Genomic DNA, 17,491 nt, shown 5'->3' with positions numbered 1-17,491 from the left:
CTGTCTTTCCTAAAATATGTCATCAAGAAAATTACTTTTATTTACCTAATTGACAGGTTAAAAAAACAACAACATATAACTCATCAGAACTGCAATTTCTCTTAAAATTGTCCTACAAAAGTCATTGGTAGCCTGAGCCCAAATGATTTGCTCTCCAATGAATATTGGTTCATCTTGTTTTCAGTATGGCACCAACTATAATTTTTCCTAATTCAGTAACCAGCCTACTGGTTTCACTTGTCTAATAAACCTTTAAAAAGTAATTCATTATAAAATGTAAATTTAGTATAGACAAGTTATATACGGTATCCATTACATAGTGTGCATCAACGTGAATGAATTCCTCCAACACAAAATCTAAAGGAAAAGACATTATCCAAAATTTCCCAGACATACAGAGTAGTGCTTAAGATATAGTTAATAGTTAATGATTTTATTTTCAATGTGTCATTTTCTATCCTCAGCAGAAAAAAAAAAAAAAAAAAAAAAGCAACTCAGCAACTATTTCTGGGATTCTTGGAAGGAGGAGCTCGGTGCCCGCGCCTCCTCTTTCAGCATTGATTTTCCTCACAACCTGTGATATGGTTTCTCAGAAACGCTGTTGGGTAGTCCTACTAATTTCGTGTGTTTTTTCAAACTTAAGCCACCCAGACTCCACAGTTCAGTATTTTCAGGTCCTTTCATTTTCCTTTTCCCTTTCATTACAGAAGTCTCTATTCCCTCTTTTTGCAAATGTGGCCAAGAAAAAAAAAAAAAAGCCAAATGCTACTATGTGTAGCAAGAGCACATATTTAACTTGATCTATTTCAGTTGTTCCCAAATCAATTTTAAAAAGCTGTGCGATAACGAATGGTGGCTACTGATGGGCAGCACTGGGCTCTAACAACTTTCTGGACCCTCACGCGTCCCTGGGACTGGGGTGGATGTGGCAGCCGCCCGGGGACGAAGACGCCAGCACACGCTCTAATTTTAAAACTTGCCCGGGGAAGCACTTCCAAAATAGTACGCGCTGAGCTGCATCTCAGACCCGACTTGCCCTTCCCATCCACTCCCGAGGACCCCCGCATCCCGGTCCGCGCCCCGGTCCGCCGGTGCCGTTCACCGGGATCGCGCCGCGGAGTTTATTGCGAAGCCCAAGTGGGTGGGTCCACGCGCACCGCCCGACTCGGGCCAGGACGGCCAGCCCCGAGCTCCGCGCCGGGCGCCGGGATCGCCGCCGCTCCCGTGGCCCGGCCTCGCCACGGCTCCTATTTGGAAAGAAAACTTCACGCGGCCGAAATGAGCCTCCCCTCTCCCCGGCGATCCTTCCTTCCCGGCCGGCAGAAAACGTGAGATTTATGATGAGCGGGGGGCGGGGGGGCGGGTAGAATGAGTGGCTGGGGCCGCGGTGGGACTCTAGGATCCCTGGTTACCTGGTGGCCCTGGGGGGGGGCGGGGTCCGCCGGGGGCGGGGGTGCGGGGGTGCGGGGAGCGACGAGCCCGGGCGCGCGCGGGGGCTGGGGTGGGGGGGACGCGCGAGGCCAGGCGCGCGCCGCCGCGCCGCCGGGGCCGCACTTGTCCTGTAATCGATTGCCGAGCGCGCCGAGCGGCCCGGCGCGCAGACCCGCGCCCTCGCGCCCTCCCCGGCCCCCGCGCGCGCGCGCGCTCACTCCCACCCTCCCCCACGCGCGCGCGCGCCCCCGCCGGCCCGCACACACGCACGCACGCGCGCGCGCACGCACGGCCGCCCGCCGGCCCGCGCCCCCTGCCCGCCGCCGCCGCCAGCCCGCCCTCCGCCCGCGGGCGTCTGCGCGAGCCCGGCCGGCCGGCGGGGGAGATGTGCTCCGGCGGCGGCGGATCGGTTTCTCGGGGTTTGACCAGCTGTCCCGGGCTAACCCTGCTCCTCGCTGAAGATGGAGGAAGTAAAAACAGGATTACCCTTAGCTACGGCTCCACCGCCTTAGTTCCCACCACCCGCCGCAGTGCACAAACACACGTTAGGCACAGGACAGACAGCCCGAGAGAGGACACACTAACAGTAAACACACACAAAAGGGTGATGGGAGTGTGGTACTGCATGCGCTGCTGAGGTAAATCTCCGTTTGGCTTTGGCGTGGGGAAGAGCAGCTCTTGTTTGATTTGTCTTCTGGTTCCGAGGTTGTCGAGATAAATGTGTGTGTGTCTTGATTTGCAAAGGTCGGGGGGGCGGGGAGCGTTTTCAAAGTTAAGTGTAATTATCTGGCACCTCGTTTTGCACGGTAATGTGATCAAATGACTTGTTGCTGTGAAGCAGGGAGGAGGAGGAGGAGGATAATGTGGGTGTTTTTCTCCGGGAGCGATGGCTGGTGGGGATGAGTAGGGTCCTAATGTCTGTAAAGGGCGCCCAGGGGGCCGGGCTGGCGACGGCGTCCTCTGCCTTCACGTGTCGTCCCCTCCTTGAGATCTGTTTCTGGGATGTTAATCGATTAATCAGTTCTCGCCTCTCTAGCTGTCATGGATTCGGACTTGTTTGGCTTTGTTTTAACTTGAATTCCAAGAAAGATCGGGTAGCTTGGCATAGATTGCAGCTGTCCAGAGAGAAGGTGATGATAGCCAGATCCTGTTGGAATTTAATAAAAACAAACAAGCAAACAAACAAAACAAAACAGGTATGACACATGCAAAAAGGCAGCAGTTAAGTCACTTTGACAGGTTCCATCCAGGATGGGCGAAAGAGATGGAATTAAGATCTCTTTCTTTCTCTATTTGCCAAAAACACAGCCTTGGGAAGTTGGCCTAGGACCTAGGTTCCTTGCCGGGTTCTGCCTGACCGTCCCTCCCCTCTAACCCCCCACCTTTTCTTTCAGTTTTCTTGTCTTAGCTTTTGGTCGATTCTTAAAGAACCGGTGGATCAAGTTTTTTCTCTTCTTGTTAATCGCATTGCTGTGGCACTGACTGACCTCTCTCTCTCTCTCTCTCTCTCTTTCTCTCTCTCTCTCTCTTTTTTTTCCTCTTTCCTGAAAGTACGTGGTGCCATTCCTGAGTGACTTTTCCTACTAGACCATCCCAAAGGGACGAGGGGGAGGGGAGGGAGGGAGGAGGAGGAGGTGGAGGAGGAGGAGGAGGAGGAGGAAGGGGGGTGTTCCTTCTCTCTCATTTCTTGGTTTTGTTTATCAGCCGATCTGTTTGCTGGATTTGGGCTCGGAATGACCCACCTGTAAAGTGCTTTTCCTTCCTCCTCGCCTTGAACTCTGCAGGGGGCTTGGCTTGGAGGGGGCCAGGGAGGGGAAGAGAGAAGGAGGGGGAACACAGAAAACTTCTTTCTCTCCCTCTCCGTGTATCTTCAGCCCGACATTGTCACCTCCTCTTGGAGGGGTTAGAAGAAGCTGAGATCTCCGGGCAGAGCTGGAAATGGTGATGAGTCTTTTTTAATCAAGGGACAGTTCCTTTTGTATGTACATTTCGTTTCTCTTTCTCCTTTTCTTTCTCTGGCTTCCCTTCTCGGAGGGTTAATAACCATTTCATTGATGGGGCAGACTTCTTTCGCTTCTCCCTGACGTTTCTTTCTTTTTTAATGTGTGTGTGTGTGTGTGTGTGTGTGTGTGTGTGTGTGTAAATGTGCACATTTTTAAAGAGAGAAACTCATTTGTAAAATAGCTGAAGAAACTGCGCCCCTTTTAAACTTTGCGGGATGCCTTTCTTTAACGCCTTATGTAATCATAATTTGAAAGAATTTGATAACAGTACAGCAGGTTGAAATTTAAGTGCTATGTAGTGGCTGAGTTGGGAATTTGATCTGATTATTCCATAAAGAAAGAAAAGTTTTGTGTGTTTTTTTTGGGGGGGGGGTGGGTAGGGAGGGTGGTGGTGAAGAAGGGGAGGGGAGGGAGAAGGGAAGTGGTTTTGGAGACAAGTGAAGCTGCCTGTTTTCCAGTAAGTAATGGAGAAATTCCAGGAGCCAGGGCTAAATATACTTGGCGATCAATACAGAAATGGCTCATTGTGAATAATTTAGCTGCTGGTGCAGTGAGAGTTTTGAAACTAAAGGCAAAAAGGACCAGGGCCAAAGGGGGGAAAAATAAGTAAAAAAAAATCTCCTCAGGACATGTCAGTTCTTTAAACTTTGTCTTTCAAAGAATACAGTTAGCTTATCGATCTTCTCATTATGTGGAACCAAAGCTAGGGGGTGTCATCTCATACAACTCTTGTTTCTGAGAATTAAGTTCTTGTTTTGCGTCATGGGTGCATGAGAATAACTCCCCAAACTTTAAAAAAGCGATTCCCTTCCCAACTGCGAAAAGTTTATGAAATTTTCAAAATCGGACTGTATTAAGTAAGCTTGGCATTTGTATCCAACCCTGGTCTGGCAGGAAAGTAAGGTTCCATGGAACAGGTGCTCACCCAGAACTTGGGGTTAGGCTGAAACGCCAATGCAAGTTCAGGAGTTGGGTAACGGCTGCAGAAATCTTAGAGACACACTTGGGCACGAAGTTTTTTTGTTTTGTTTTGTTTTCTTATGTTTGTTTGTCCCCCCCCCCCGCCCCCCCTTAGAACATGATGAACCAACTTGCAACAATTGTGAATAGAGCTATCTGTATACTAGGGGAGTCCTCAAACTGCAGTGCGATTGTGGGGAGTAGTGAGGGGTGAAGCTGGCACGTTGGAGATGTGGCCCCCTAGTATTTTTTTGTTTTTGTCTTCTTCTTTGAACCAAGTAAATTCTGATTAAGAGAGTCATTCCTTTCTTGCTACAGCCCATCTCACAGCACACTTATCTTTCCTATCCTATCTCCAGCAGGAATCAGATCATTTGCAGAAAGAGTTCAGTGACTTGCAAATGAGCACATACAGTACACTGTAGTATGTTTCCTGGGCACAGGTTGCAGCAGCAGCAACATGGGCTAACTGCTTGGAGCTTCAAATAAGTTAAGCATTTCAGGGCAGAACTGAAAGGAATCATTGTGTTAAGGGTCTAATCTTTTGTATTGCAGCACTGCACTTTGACTATGGAAACAGAGGCTATCGATGGCTATATAACGTGTAAGTATTCATTCCCATTAATTTTCTTTATTGCTAATAAAGTTATGCTTCTGTGTTACCTGTACTTGAACTCCTCAATTGTAAGTCTTTATCACGGATTCTGTGCTCTCATTTTCTATCTGTTCACAACTTCACCCTTAAAGTGAGTTTGGTAAAATAGCAGCATACAGTGAAATAGAAATATACTTTACTATATTAAAGATAACATGGAAATCAGTAGAACTTAGCAGATCCACACTTTCCTGGTTGATTACTTTACCTAAGCTTACAATTGGTCAGGTTACATACATGTCTACTAATATGGCGTGTACTAAATATTTATTGCATTGTATAGCCTACGTTATCAGACTCATATTCTGAAAGAGAATTAGCTTCTAAATTCTCAACTTGTTTGGTTAAAAACGAACAAGTTGACATGTTTTTAGCCAACTCTCCTTTCAAACATCCAACTTTCTGATAGCCAGCATTTTAGAAAATGCTCATCATAAATACTGTATGTTCAATGATTAAATTAGGTTTTAAAAGAAATTTAGTTTTTTAAACTAAAGAATACTTTAGAAATCAACTCGTCCCAATTCCTCTTACATTACAGTTACGATTATTGTGATAGTGAAATTTTGTCTTTTTTGTGTGTGTGTGGGGGGGCTGGTTGTTGCTTTTTGTCATTTCATTCATTTACTATATATTTCTAAATTATATTGCCTTACAGTTTCTTTTAAGGAAAAACATATTACATTACAATTTCAAGGCTATTCGTGCCACTGCATGAGACAAAGTTGGTAATTAGATTTTATGTGACAATGAGCAGAGACCAAAGGATTTTATTTTGTGAAAGCAGGTGACAATGAGCTTTCACCTGAAAGGGAGCACTCCGATATGGCAATTGACCTCACCTCAAGCACACCCAATGGACAGCATGCCTCACCAAGTCACATGACAAGCAGTAAGTCTTCTTTTTATGTTTTTCCCCCTATTTCTCTAGCAACAGCCTTGAATTTGTTAGGTCTGTGGGGTCCTCTCACATTGTGGTGTAGCTGCTGTTATAGATTTTGCTAAAGAAAGAACAACAGAGATTTATTCCTGTTCATTCCAGTATCATAAAACATGAGTCTGCTTACTAGTCTGAACTATCCCAAGGTGGCATTTGGGAGCTGGTGCTTACCTGTATCAGGTAAGAAATGTTAGGCTTTTCTGGTTATTGTTTTCACTTGTCAGGTTTATGACTAGATTTGTTGTTGTTGTTGGATTTTAAAAAAAGATGGAAACACGTCACTTCCAAAGGACTCTTCACAGTAAAAAAATGAAATAATTTTATATTGTTTTGGTACAAAGCTAATCCATCAGTGGCAGAATTGCAGTGTTGCTTTTTTTTTTTTTAACGTGAAAGTTTTTCCTCCAAAGTGTTGGTAGTGAAGTGTAATTGAAAATTTGTAGAAATCATTTACAGCCATTTCTCTAACAAAGTGAGAGCTTTTTGTTTAGGATTGTCCAGAGAAGAACTGAGAGACTTTGGAAGGATGTTTTGAACTTATAGGCATAGACAGTTTTGATGAAGAGTCATTCATTGATGTAGTAAACACTTTTGTGTAATGAGAGAACAACTTCTATGCTATCAGGGACAGAGACAAAACACTTTAAGAATGTGGTTTCTCTTCTCTTATAATGTTTTATCAGTTTAGTTATCAAGTGCAAATGCTCTATTATTCCTACTCAAACGTTATTTGAAATCTTGTGTTTCCCTTACAGTTTTGGTATATGTTATATTCTCGTATAGAAATGATGTCTGACTTATATTTAACTTTATTTAATTAGACGTTTTCTATTCGGTTGATATGTGAAGGAAAGGCATTTTCTTTCCTTTGTAAAAAAGTGAAGGTTTAATAACTAAAGAAAACTGAATCATCGACAGAATTATGAGCATATCTCTAAGTTAATTCTCATTATCTGAACAGAACAAAATTTCCTTTCCAAGTCCCTCTTTCAGTTCTCAAAACTTAAGGTTACTATAAATCTACTAGCTTTGTAAGTAGTAAAGACTACTGAATTATAAGCAAAAGTATATAGAGTACTATTGAATACATTTTGCAACTCATTAACTTTAAGTGATTCTAGCTATTGAATTTTTTATTAAACTATGTGAACTTACTTATTTAATAGTTTTCTTTCTTTTTATTAATGAGAAACACTTCCTAGGAAGATTTCATTCTAGAAGCAGTCATTGAAATTCCTTTATCATGTAGAAAGAAAAATTAATAGGTAGTAAGTGAATGTATATTAAATTATAGTGCTAATGTCTTATAATGGATCTTGTAGCATTAACTTATTTTTTGCTAGTTGGCTATTGATTTGATAAAAGTGACACTATTAATGTAATGTAGGCAGTACAATTTTTACATTTTAACATTTTTACAATCTTACTAGTTCTTTGGTAGAATAGATTTTTACTTCTCAGATTATCTTTGTATGATTTCCTAAAGGGTAAAGACAGATGCATTTGCAATTTCGGTTAGCCAGCTATTTAACGGTTGGCTTTAGAAGCATTGAATATAGGGATATATATTAATATAAATCATAAGACTTTACTGATATCCCCTAGCCACCACTATAATATCAGCAGGAAAAATGCTTTTTTTTTAAATTGGTTAATTGCCTCCTTTACTTGTGCATTTGATTCTGGTTTAGCAAGTACTGGCTTCAAAAAGGTAGTTCACCCATTTATTTTAAATATACAGTGCAGAGTGCAGGCATGATCCGTTTGAACAAATAAGAGTTGTGCTTTCGACGTTTGGGCTTTTCACACCCATTAACAGTTAAATTATGTTTGGTAAAGAGGTTTTTTGCTGTTGTCTTTTTAACTTACTAGCCCGTGGCAATTTCACGTTAGTATGGTTTTTGGCTAAGCTGCATGTGTTTTCGAGTCCTTTTCCAAAGCGTTGCAGGTTAAATATGTTGGCTCTCACTTCAGAGCTGTCTTGCATCCTTTATGTAGCCTCTATTTACAGTATCTAGGTTACCCACTTAGGTGTTAGATGGAGAAGATACCCATTTTTTCCTTTCTGTTAGATCTAGGGGAATATCAACATTTGAGATTGCCAAAGCAAAAAGTGGTAGAGAGAGAGGCTCTTGTCTAATTTGAACAAGAGACTTAGAATCTGTCACTCATATTTTTCTATCACCTGAAATAATTTGTGTGTGTGTGTGTGACCTGTCAAATCACTTGTGTCTGAGACCCCTGGTTTTTGTGAATGCCTTTACACACATTCTTGTCTTTATTAAGTGAGAAGAACTTAATTTATTTTCTGCATTTTTTAATATCTTCATGTATACTTCCTGAAGGGCTGCTGCTTCCAAAAACAGATTTGTAATTTTGATTGAAAGTATTAAAGTCAAAAGTAAATGTGGAAATCTTTCAGAGAGACAGCCTCCAGGAGCAGACAGGAGAGGACAGGAGTATATGTGGAAGAGGGAAAGTTATTTTAAAACAGTTTAGAAAAAAAATAAAAGAATTAAAACCTTTGATTTTTAATAAAATAACTTCTATTCTGGCAGTAAAGTATTGATAAGATGTGATAGCCACCTTATTCTGGCTGTAGGAAAGTGGCCAGTTGGATATAAGGTCGTAGTCATTTGTTTTGGCTATTTGATGACTACTCTGAGATGAAGAGTATATGTACAACTTGCTGCCAGCTATTGTATAATAAATAATGACAGCAGCTATCATTATTTGACAGGGCTAGCAGAGAGCATCGGAGACTTGGGAGAGAACTAAAAATGTTACCATGCCTGACAGTTTTGGGTTTTAAAATTCAGCAAATAAGATAATCTTAAAAAGAAGTCAGAAGTCTTAGTTGATCTTAACATTTCATAATGACTGCGTCCTCTGTTTTAGAATGAGTTTTCTTAGAGAACTTTAGACTTTTTCTTATGGAATAAGGATCACTTTGATAGGAAGATGAGCATTGTTGTCTGAGATCATTAGTGTACATGTCGAGTCTGCTGACAACCTTCGGTGTCAGGGATGACAGTATATGCCTTGATGGCTACTGGAAATACACAGTGTTAAGTTATTTTAAAAATAGCTTCTGGAAGTTAAGAATCTGAGACAGACAACTCAGACAGAACAATATAAAAATAATCCATATTGTATTTCGGCCTCTCAGATGAGTCTTGCTTTGTGATTCCTTCTGTTTCTGGGTTAGCGCATTTCCAATTCTTGCAAAGTTGCTTCAGTATTGGTTTCCAACTGGTCTATACCTGCTGCTGGCTATATTGAAAAACAGTTTTAAGGTTCAAGAAATTGTAATTATATTTTTCTTATCATCTACTATTATAATGCCAGTGAATAAATTTTATTTGGATTTAGTTAATGGTATGAAATACAGCCTGATACAAACTTTGTTTCTATGACTTTAAAATCATTACATGGATCAAGTTCACAGTCAATATTATTTATCAGTTTGATGGCCAGATGGCATGTATGGAATTGGAAGAAGTAGTCATTCTAGTAATTCTAGTTTTACTCTGACCAATAATCAGGTTACGGAATCTAGTTTATCCTTTTCAGAGTGCTTCACAATTATTTATTTTTTCTTAGCTAGTTTCCATTTTTAGCAGCAGAAGTATATTATGATTTCCACTTTTCATATGTGGAAATGGAAGCTAAAGAAATCAGTCGGCCTTTTAGGTCCCTTGGCAAAAGGAAGAAGTTATCAGGATTGGGACATAAAACTGTGATATTATCTTGTAGGTTAGTTGGATTACTTAACTGCTATTTCTCTGTAATGTCATTATCTCAGGATGCCCACCATGTCCAATACTGACCCAGGTTTTAGTGACAAAAGCAGTATTACAGAAGTAGAAGTAGAAGAGGGTTATTATGAGGGTGGAGTAACATCAGATAATCTTGCTCTAGTGCTCTTTTAAAAAGTAACTTATTTGGGGGGCTCACCAGCTTTCCAAGTTGTCTTCTGTAGCTTAGTTTGGCAGTCACTCTTGGTTGGATTTCCAGAGGATACACCCTAATATAACATCAGGTGGACTTAATGTAAAAACTCACTGTTTTGAATTGTGTAGTACTGAAGTTTGTGTTAAAAACGTATCTTAGTTTTTACTTGTTAGGAAAAAATTTTAAAGTTTGATTTTATTTCTTTACACCTCATGAGAGCTAAGTGTTATGGCTATGTACTAAAAGAAAAAAAAAATGGAAAAGGAACCAAGGGAAGTATATGCAAGGAATTAACAGCAAAAATGCTGTATTTTTTTCTTTGTACCTCATTTCTTCCTTCCCCCCATTTTTAGGCTGTTTCAGAGTAAGGATAAAGATCTGTCTTTGAGAAACAAAACAACTTATTATAGGAGCATTATCCATATCGCCTCTATATTTTTCCAAATCGGTCTTCCCCACTGGAAGAACAGTTTTTTTAAAAAATGGAACCAGATTAATTAGGATTTATTGGGAGCCTTCCTTCTAGCCCTAGTGTTTTGGGATCTCTGGGTCTAATGCCCTTCTCCCCTAACTTTGAATACTGATATATGTTGACCTTATTCTGAAAGATCAATAGTAGCGTCACAGTCCTAACATGAGTAAAATATGTTGTTTTTCTTTGCTTTTCCCTTTATATCCGTTTATATCAAATATGCTTATTGATCTGGTAGTCTTTCCCTTTGTGAATTAATCAATACTGAGAATATTTCTGCTTTGAAATAGGTAAGGAGTATTTTGGAACTATCTCCCTTATTACAAATGTTTAATCACTACTGGAGTGAGAGAAGGGAAGGGGGCATGATTTCTGAGTGTACCTAGGATGCTCCTAGCATTATGCTATGTGCATCCATCCCATTTCACTTAGTTTCCACAACAGCTCTGTGAGATTAATAGTTCCTCTGTTTTATAATACAGAAAACTGAGGCTCAGTAGCAGCAGATTGTAAGAGGCTAAAAATATAGGCTTTGGAATTATATGGACCTGTGCTAGAATTCTTAGTTTGCCAAAGAGCTTACTGTGTGACCTTAGACATGATACCTCACATCTCTGAGCTCCAGTTTCCTTATCTGTAGAATGGGGATAAGCAATCCCTACCTCAGTGGGCTTTTGTGAGGTTGGAATCAGTCAATATATTCAAAATGCTTAGCACAGTTTCTGGCTTATCCAATAAATAATCACTGCTGCTATCAGAGCAGTCGCGTTACTTTTTCATTGTCCCATGACTCATAAGGAAAAGAGTGTTGTCAAATCCAGATCTGTTTGAAATTCGGGTCTTTTGTTCTTTCCTTTTTACTACATAGAACTGTGGAACAGAGGCAGGCATTGCTAATAATTTAGGGTAAAAATTGAAGGAAAAAAACCCCTTATTTTATTTAAAGCATTTATGAAGACTTTGGTTAAGAAAGAAGTAGAGTTTGTCTTTATATTAGAAACTGTTTTTATTGGATTTCAATGTTTCTTAGTTTTATGTTTTTGATTATATGTAAAGAAAAAGCATTATTTACTGTCGGTGCTCCAAAGTCACCAGCAATTAAGAATGGAAAAAGAAAAAGTCCTCTTAATCGAGTAACCTATCCATATCTAGAGTCAATTCTTTCTTAGAAAGTTTTCATCTAAAATTTCACTTTATTGATGCCTCCGGTAGTACCATACATTCTCAGATTGATAATACTAATCAAGTGGTAGGCCTGATTGTTGCTAATGGTGCATGTTGGGAGTAATGGTTTAGGTGTTTTAAATTTGAAGTCAGCTTAGCATGTAAAGATCACTTCTATGCATTTGACATGTTGCTGTGTTGTTCTAGTTGACTAATTCAACAAGTACTGATAGGCTGCCTTTTATGGGCCAGGCACTGTAAGGTGAATCCAAAGGTGAATAGTACACCATCCTTGTCCTCCAGGAGCCCACACTCTAGTTTGAAAGATAGTCATCTAAACAGGGCATTATACTGTGGTAAGCCAGTGTCCTATTTATTATGGGGAATGGAGCGAGGAGGGCACTAGTCCTGAAGACTTCCTAGAAGGAGAGGCCGCTTGAGCTGAGACTTATTAAATGAATAGGACTTAGGAGAGAAGCAGAAGGCTTTTCAGGGAACTCACCCACAATCGTAGCTGAGAAATAACAGACATGTTCTGGGAAATACAAGCAGGTTGGTATGTCTAGGTTTGTAAAGTTGGAGTCTAGGTATCAGAAGCGAGAGATAACTCTGGAGAATTAATCAGGGCAAGATAATCTTGTATAAGAAGAAACTTGGATTTCATTTTCAAGAAGACCAAAGCAGATGACTTGCCTTTTGATTGACATGGATCACACTGACTGCAATGTGGGGGAAAAGATTTGCATGGGGACCGTCTAGAGCAGCGGTTCTCCACCCGTGGGTCGCGACCCCTTTGGGGGTCGAACGACCCTTTCACAGGGGTTGCCTAAGACCATCGGAAAACACATATATAATTACATATTGTTTTTGTGTTTAATCACTATGCTTTAATTATGTTCAATTTGTAACAGTGAAATTGGGGGTCACCACAACATGAGGAACTGTATTAAAGGGTCGCGGCATTAGGAAGGTTGGGAACCACTGGTCTAGAGGCAGGGCTTCTTTAGCAGGCTGTGGTAGTGATTGAGTGAGAAGTCATGAGAGCTAGTGGTAATGGGATAATAAGAAAGAGAAGGATTTGGGAAGTACATAATAGTGTAAAGTGGACTGGACTTGGATAGTAGGATAAAGGAGAGGAGGAAGTTCATGACCTCTAAAGTATCAGATAGATAGTGATAGATCCATCAGGGGAGATAGGAAATATTGGAGCAGGTTTCCAGGAAAATATTTAGTTGAGTTTAGTTGTTCTGGATACAGAGAGTTTGAAGGACCTGTAGAATTTGGGAGAGGATAGCAATCAGGCAGGTGGATAGATTAGACTCAAGTGTGAATTTTCCTAATTAGAGAAACCTGATATGTATCTTGTGGCTTGGTTTCTTTCTCTCCTGTATTACTTTAACAATAGTTTAGTATTTCCTAAAAATTCTATCCTAAGTAATTCTTAGCATTTGATCAGTGACCTTACTTCCCTCACTGCCCCATTAAATCAAAATTCTATATTGAAATGTATGAGCACAGGTTTTAATGAACTCTCTTTGCTTAATGGGGTCCTTTTATGCTGGTCTCAGAAGTTGGATTAGTTGATGTGATTGACTTAATAATTTTTAAACAAAATATGCCAGCCCTTCTCCTTAAAATTTTATGATATATTAAATATCATACCTTTTATGGTTATACATTTTAAAATATAAGGCTAATATATGACACATACTTCAATGCCTCTACTGTAATGATTTCTCTTTATTCTGTGACCCTATTCTTTATAAATAAGTACATAATTTCAAATCTGTAAGGAATGATTTGTTAACTAAATACAAAGAGATCTACCATATTAGTTGTCAAGGAATTTAATAATTTTATTCAGAGCTTTATTGAAAACTTTGAGATAAATTATGCATACATGATATATATTTGAAAATGGTTTGCTATATACTTAATTAAAAGAAAACTTATGATACTGTGCCCTTCTGGGATAAAATTGTCTAGAGGGAAAAGTGTAATATAAAAAACAAAAAAAACAAAAACATCGTGCCCTGACCGGTTTGGCTCAGTGGATAGAGCATCGGCCTGCAGACTGTAAGGTCCCAGGTTGAATTCCAGTCAAGGGCATGTACCTTGGTTGCAGGCACATCCCCAGTGGGGGTTGTGCAGGAGGCAGCTGATCGATGTTTCTCTCTCATCGATGTTTCTAACTCTCTATCCCTCTCCCTTCCTCTCTGTAAAAAAATCAATAAAATATATATTTTTTAAAAACATTGTAACTAACATACTTATATGCCTCAAAAATATCTATTATAGAACTTCATCTTAAAAATGTAAGCTTTGATTACCTGCGACACCATGGGATTCCAAATGAATGTTAATGATGGAAATACTTCATCTGAGATTTCCTGTATGTGGAGATTCAGAAATCTCTAGAGAGGTATTTTTCATCTTTCAAACATTGATCCGGCCAACATTTATTAAGCACTTACTTTGTGTGATGCACTGCTGATGCTGGGGCACAAGAAATATGTAAGTGTGTTTGGTAGAAAAGGACATTATCTTTCAGGGTTCAAATGAATTCATTTTTTATTTGAGATGTTTTTAAAGATTTCTTTGGAGATATGTATTTGAGATAACCCTTTTGCATTTAGAAGCAAGTAAGTGTGATGTGCTCATCATGATTCATATCCATTATAGATGAATGAGTTCCTTTTTGCCTTTCACCATCAAGAGTTCTTAAAAAATGAATAAATTTGAAAATACACAATGAAACAGACAAAAATACAACCAGCTTTTAAGATAGATTCCCACAGGATAACATTTCCCTAAGAACGTTTTTGTAATGCAAGATTTGGTGCTCAGTTGTGCAAGTTCCTCAACTTGATTGGCAGCACATTTAGAGTAGACCTATATCTCAGGGTTGGCTTGCATTAGACAATTCGATAAAATTGATCTTTAAAATCAGAATGCCAATTTATGTCTATATTTTGACTACAAATAAACAATAAACAAAACACCCCAACCAATCACTCCAGTTGGCTTGACCAGATCAGTTATTGCGAACCCATCTATATTGGTAATCAGTGAAGGTCATTTGGTAGCAGGAAATCAGTACAAAGGAAGTTAGTTATATAATTCAAATGTTTAATGGCATCAAACTAAAAGAGCCGAATATGTTCAGCATCACATTAGATGTACCTTACCGTTTGGATCAAGTCCTTTGCCCCATTCCTTCTTCCCTGGATGGACATGGACTTAGATCCCCTAGAGAAGCTCAGACAAAATACTTCTTTTTTTTTCCTCAGCTTCCTTGGCTAAATCCTCTAGTTTCAGCCTTTAACTTATATTACTATATGTAATCAGGTTACAACAAATTCTTGCAGGCCTCGGATCTATTCATTTTCTTTAATGTAATTTTATACTTATTAAATGTTGATTTCATAGCTTAACTTTATGAAAGCAATCTTATAACACCTATAAAGAATATTACCATAGCCTCAGACTTCCATTCACAGAAATGTTGATGGGTGATGTGGTTTAAGAGGTATTAATATCTATTATAGATGAAGGTGGAAAATAGCACTGCCACCTGAGAAAGACACCTGAAGTTGGCTGGGGATTCCGAAGAGTTAGTTTATAGGTCAGCCGGAGCAAACGTCTCACCAGTTTCATGAAATCATTGAAGTAGTCTGACTACAACAAAGAGATTTTGTAGAAAATTATAGTATTTTAGGTTAGCGAATAGGGAAGGCTATCTTGACGACTGTGAACTTAAGAATATTTTTCAACGCATACAGCTTTATTTTTGGCCACACATTGATTACAAAGAAGTTCATTGGAGATTTCGCAGAGGTGTGCCTTTGGGGAAAATGTTCATGTCTCATTTCTCACTTCATCCCTAGTATACAATGTCATATTGGTGTATTGTAGAAAACCAGTCTTTATTTATTGAATTAAGGAACTATTTATGATTACATGCTGCACATATGTATTTAAATAATGTGCTTCTGGCCATTTGAGGACATTTAGAAACTTGATTTCTTTGATGTTGAAATAATTCTGACATCCTAATTTACTTGTTATTTTCTCTGGGTATGCATTTATTTTAAGCAGATCAGCCCCCAAAAATGATCTCTAAGATTCTGAACAGCTCTTAAGTTTTCTGATTCTATACAATCATATTCAATAGAATCCAAGTTAATGTAAATGTTTCCATGAATATTTTATAGTTATTATCATCATCTCATTACTAATAACTTTATATAGCAAATTTAGAGTTTATAATCCGTATGCTTATAATTTTAAAATCAGTTCTTTATCACTTTCTTAAACTACTTTTAGTAGCATGTACAAAATGAAATGCTTCAATTAACTTTTATCATGCACTGCAGATATTTTGAGGAGCACATAATTAATCAGTGTAAAGTCACGTTCTAATAAATTAACATTCCGGGTGTCTGCACCTTTGATGTTTTTGTCATTGCTCTCATATTATCATGGTAGCTGTAACTCTTCTTACCCCTGACTATATCAACTTTACACACTTCTTACTAAGACATCAGTATGCAGGGCTTGGTCCTATTTTGAAGTGCTGGGATCCTGCATTGCTCTGTTTCCCTTGAATTAGCTTTAAGAAATTTTGGTTTAGTTCTAAAGAGCTGTCACTTCTACAACTATGTAAAACATTTTCTGTTACAGTCATGTTTCCTGAATACATTTAATGCTATGTTTTTGTTGTTTAAAACAAACATTAACAAGTAATATTTGCATATGGAAATGTATTTCTTTTGTAAGACATGTCTTACAAGTCTTTTAGTCAGAAGTGTAAATATCTTTAACCTGTGGATAGTCAGACATAGATTGCCTTATTTTCAATATATGTTACCTTTTTGACTGAGAAAAGAACCATTTTTATCTATACCTTTTAGGCTTGAAGATATATGTTTAATTACTAATTAAAATAGGTACATTTGTTCCTATTAGAAACAATTACTTAGATCATTAGAAATTGGACTAAACATTTTTAGATATTTAAAATAGGAAATAGTACATGATCATTTTAGGTACTGCTTTAAAATTACAAAAGCTTTAAAAACACTGATTCTAATATAATATTTTGAAATATAAAAGAAATTATATTATGTTTGCAAAGTATTTGAAAGGAGTAATAGATTTTGTTTGGATATAACTGAGAACTAGAAAAAGAAATCTGAGATATTTTTGAGAGTCTGCTGTTTTTAAACTCTGAAAATATGAATTACACATCACCATCTGTCTGAACTATGACAGATTAATGACCTAATGACAGTTTTTGGATTCAGTTTCTTCAAAACAAAAACAAACAAAAAAGAAACACCCTCTGTCCCCCAACTAAACACAATTTAAATAAATTATTACACATAAATTGTTATTACAGTAAGGCTATTGGCATAAAACATTTTTGATGATTTTGAGTAGTTTTAGTTGGTCTCACAGATTGAATCTAATAGCTGGTAACAAATTTGTAGAGAGATATTTTCAGCAAATTAGAGAAGTTATAGTTGACTGAACAGTTGCTTTCATACAACTGGATCTATGGAGAAAGTGCCATTTATGTTTCAAAAGTGTGTGTGTGTGTGTGTGTGTGTGTGTGTGTGTTGTATATGTTTATAAATGCAAAGAATAAGTAGGTACAAGAAGAAAATGTTGAACTATTGATAGAGTTTACTTTGTGGTATGTGAGGGTAAACCAGGTACTTAATTGCTTAATCCAAATAGATCTGCATTATCTTTTTCCCCCCAAAAGATCTTTTACTTATGTAATTAAAAAAAAACACCTGTAACAGTCAACCATCTCAAATAAATGAAGTATGGAATTATTCTGTAAGAGAGCCGATGATGATATCTCTGATAATATATGTCTAACCTTGAAATTTCAGTGATATTAC

At 38.6% G+C, this 17,491-nt stretch overlaps 1 protein-coding gene across 17 annotated transcripts in view; it reads left to right on the top strand.

Moving 5' to 3' along the window:
* Positions 1–1,025: 1,025 nt before the first annotated feature.
* The window catches only part of IKZF2 (IKAROS family zinc finger 2), a 148,081-nt gene continuing 131,615 nt past the window's right edge, over positions 1,026–17,491 (top strand). Inside the window, exons 1-3 of one of the 17 annotated variants that reach the window (XM_059703045.1) lie at positions 1,026–1,328; positions 4,950–4,998; positions 5,834–5,941. In XM_059703045.1, coding sequence (XP_059559028.1) covers positions 4,965–4,998; positions 5,834–5,941 — 142 coding nt within the window. In that variant the 5' untranslated portion in view covers positions 1,026–1,328; positions 4,950–4,964. The other 16 variants (XM_059703032.1, XM_059703030.1, XM_059703033.1 and 13 more) reach the window with 16 other exon arrangements.

Source organism: Myotis daubentonii, chromosome 7 (assembly GCF_963259705.1).
Source record: "Myotis daubentonii chromosome 7, mMyoDau2.1, whole genome shotgun sequence".
Taxonomy (NCBI): Eukaryota; Metazoa; Chordata; class Mammalia; order Chiroptera; family Vespertilionidae; genus Myotis; species Myotis daubentonii.
The sequence above is the reverse complement of the archived record's forward strand: the minus strand, read 5'-3'. Positions and strand labels throughout refer to the sequence as shown.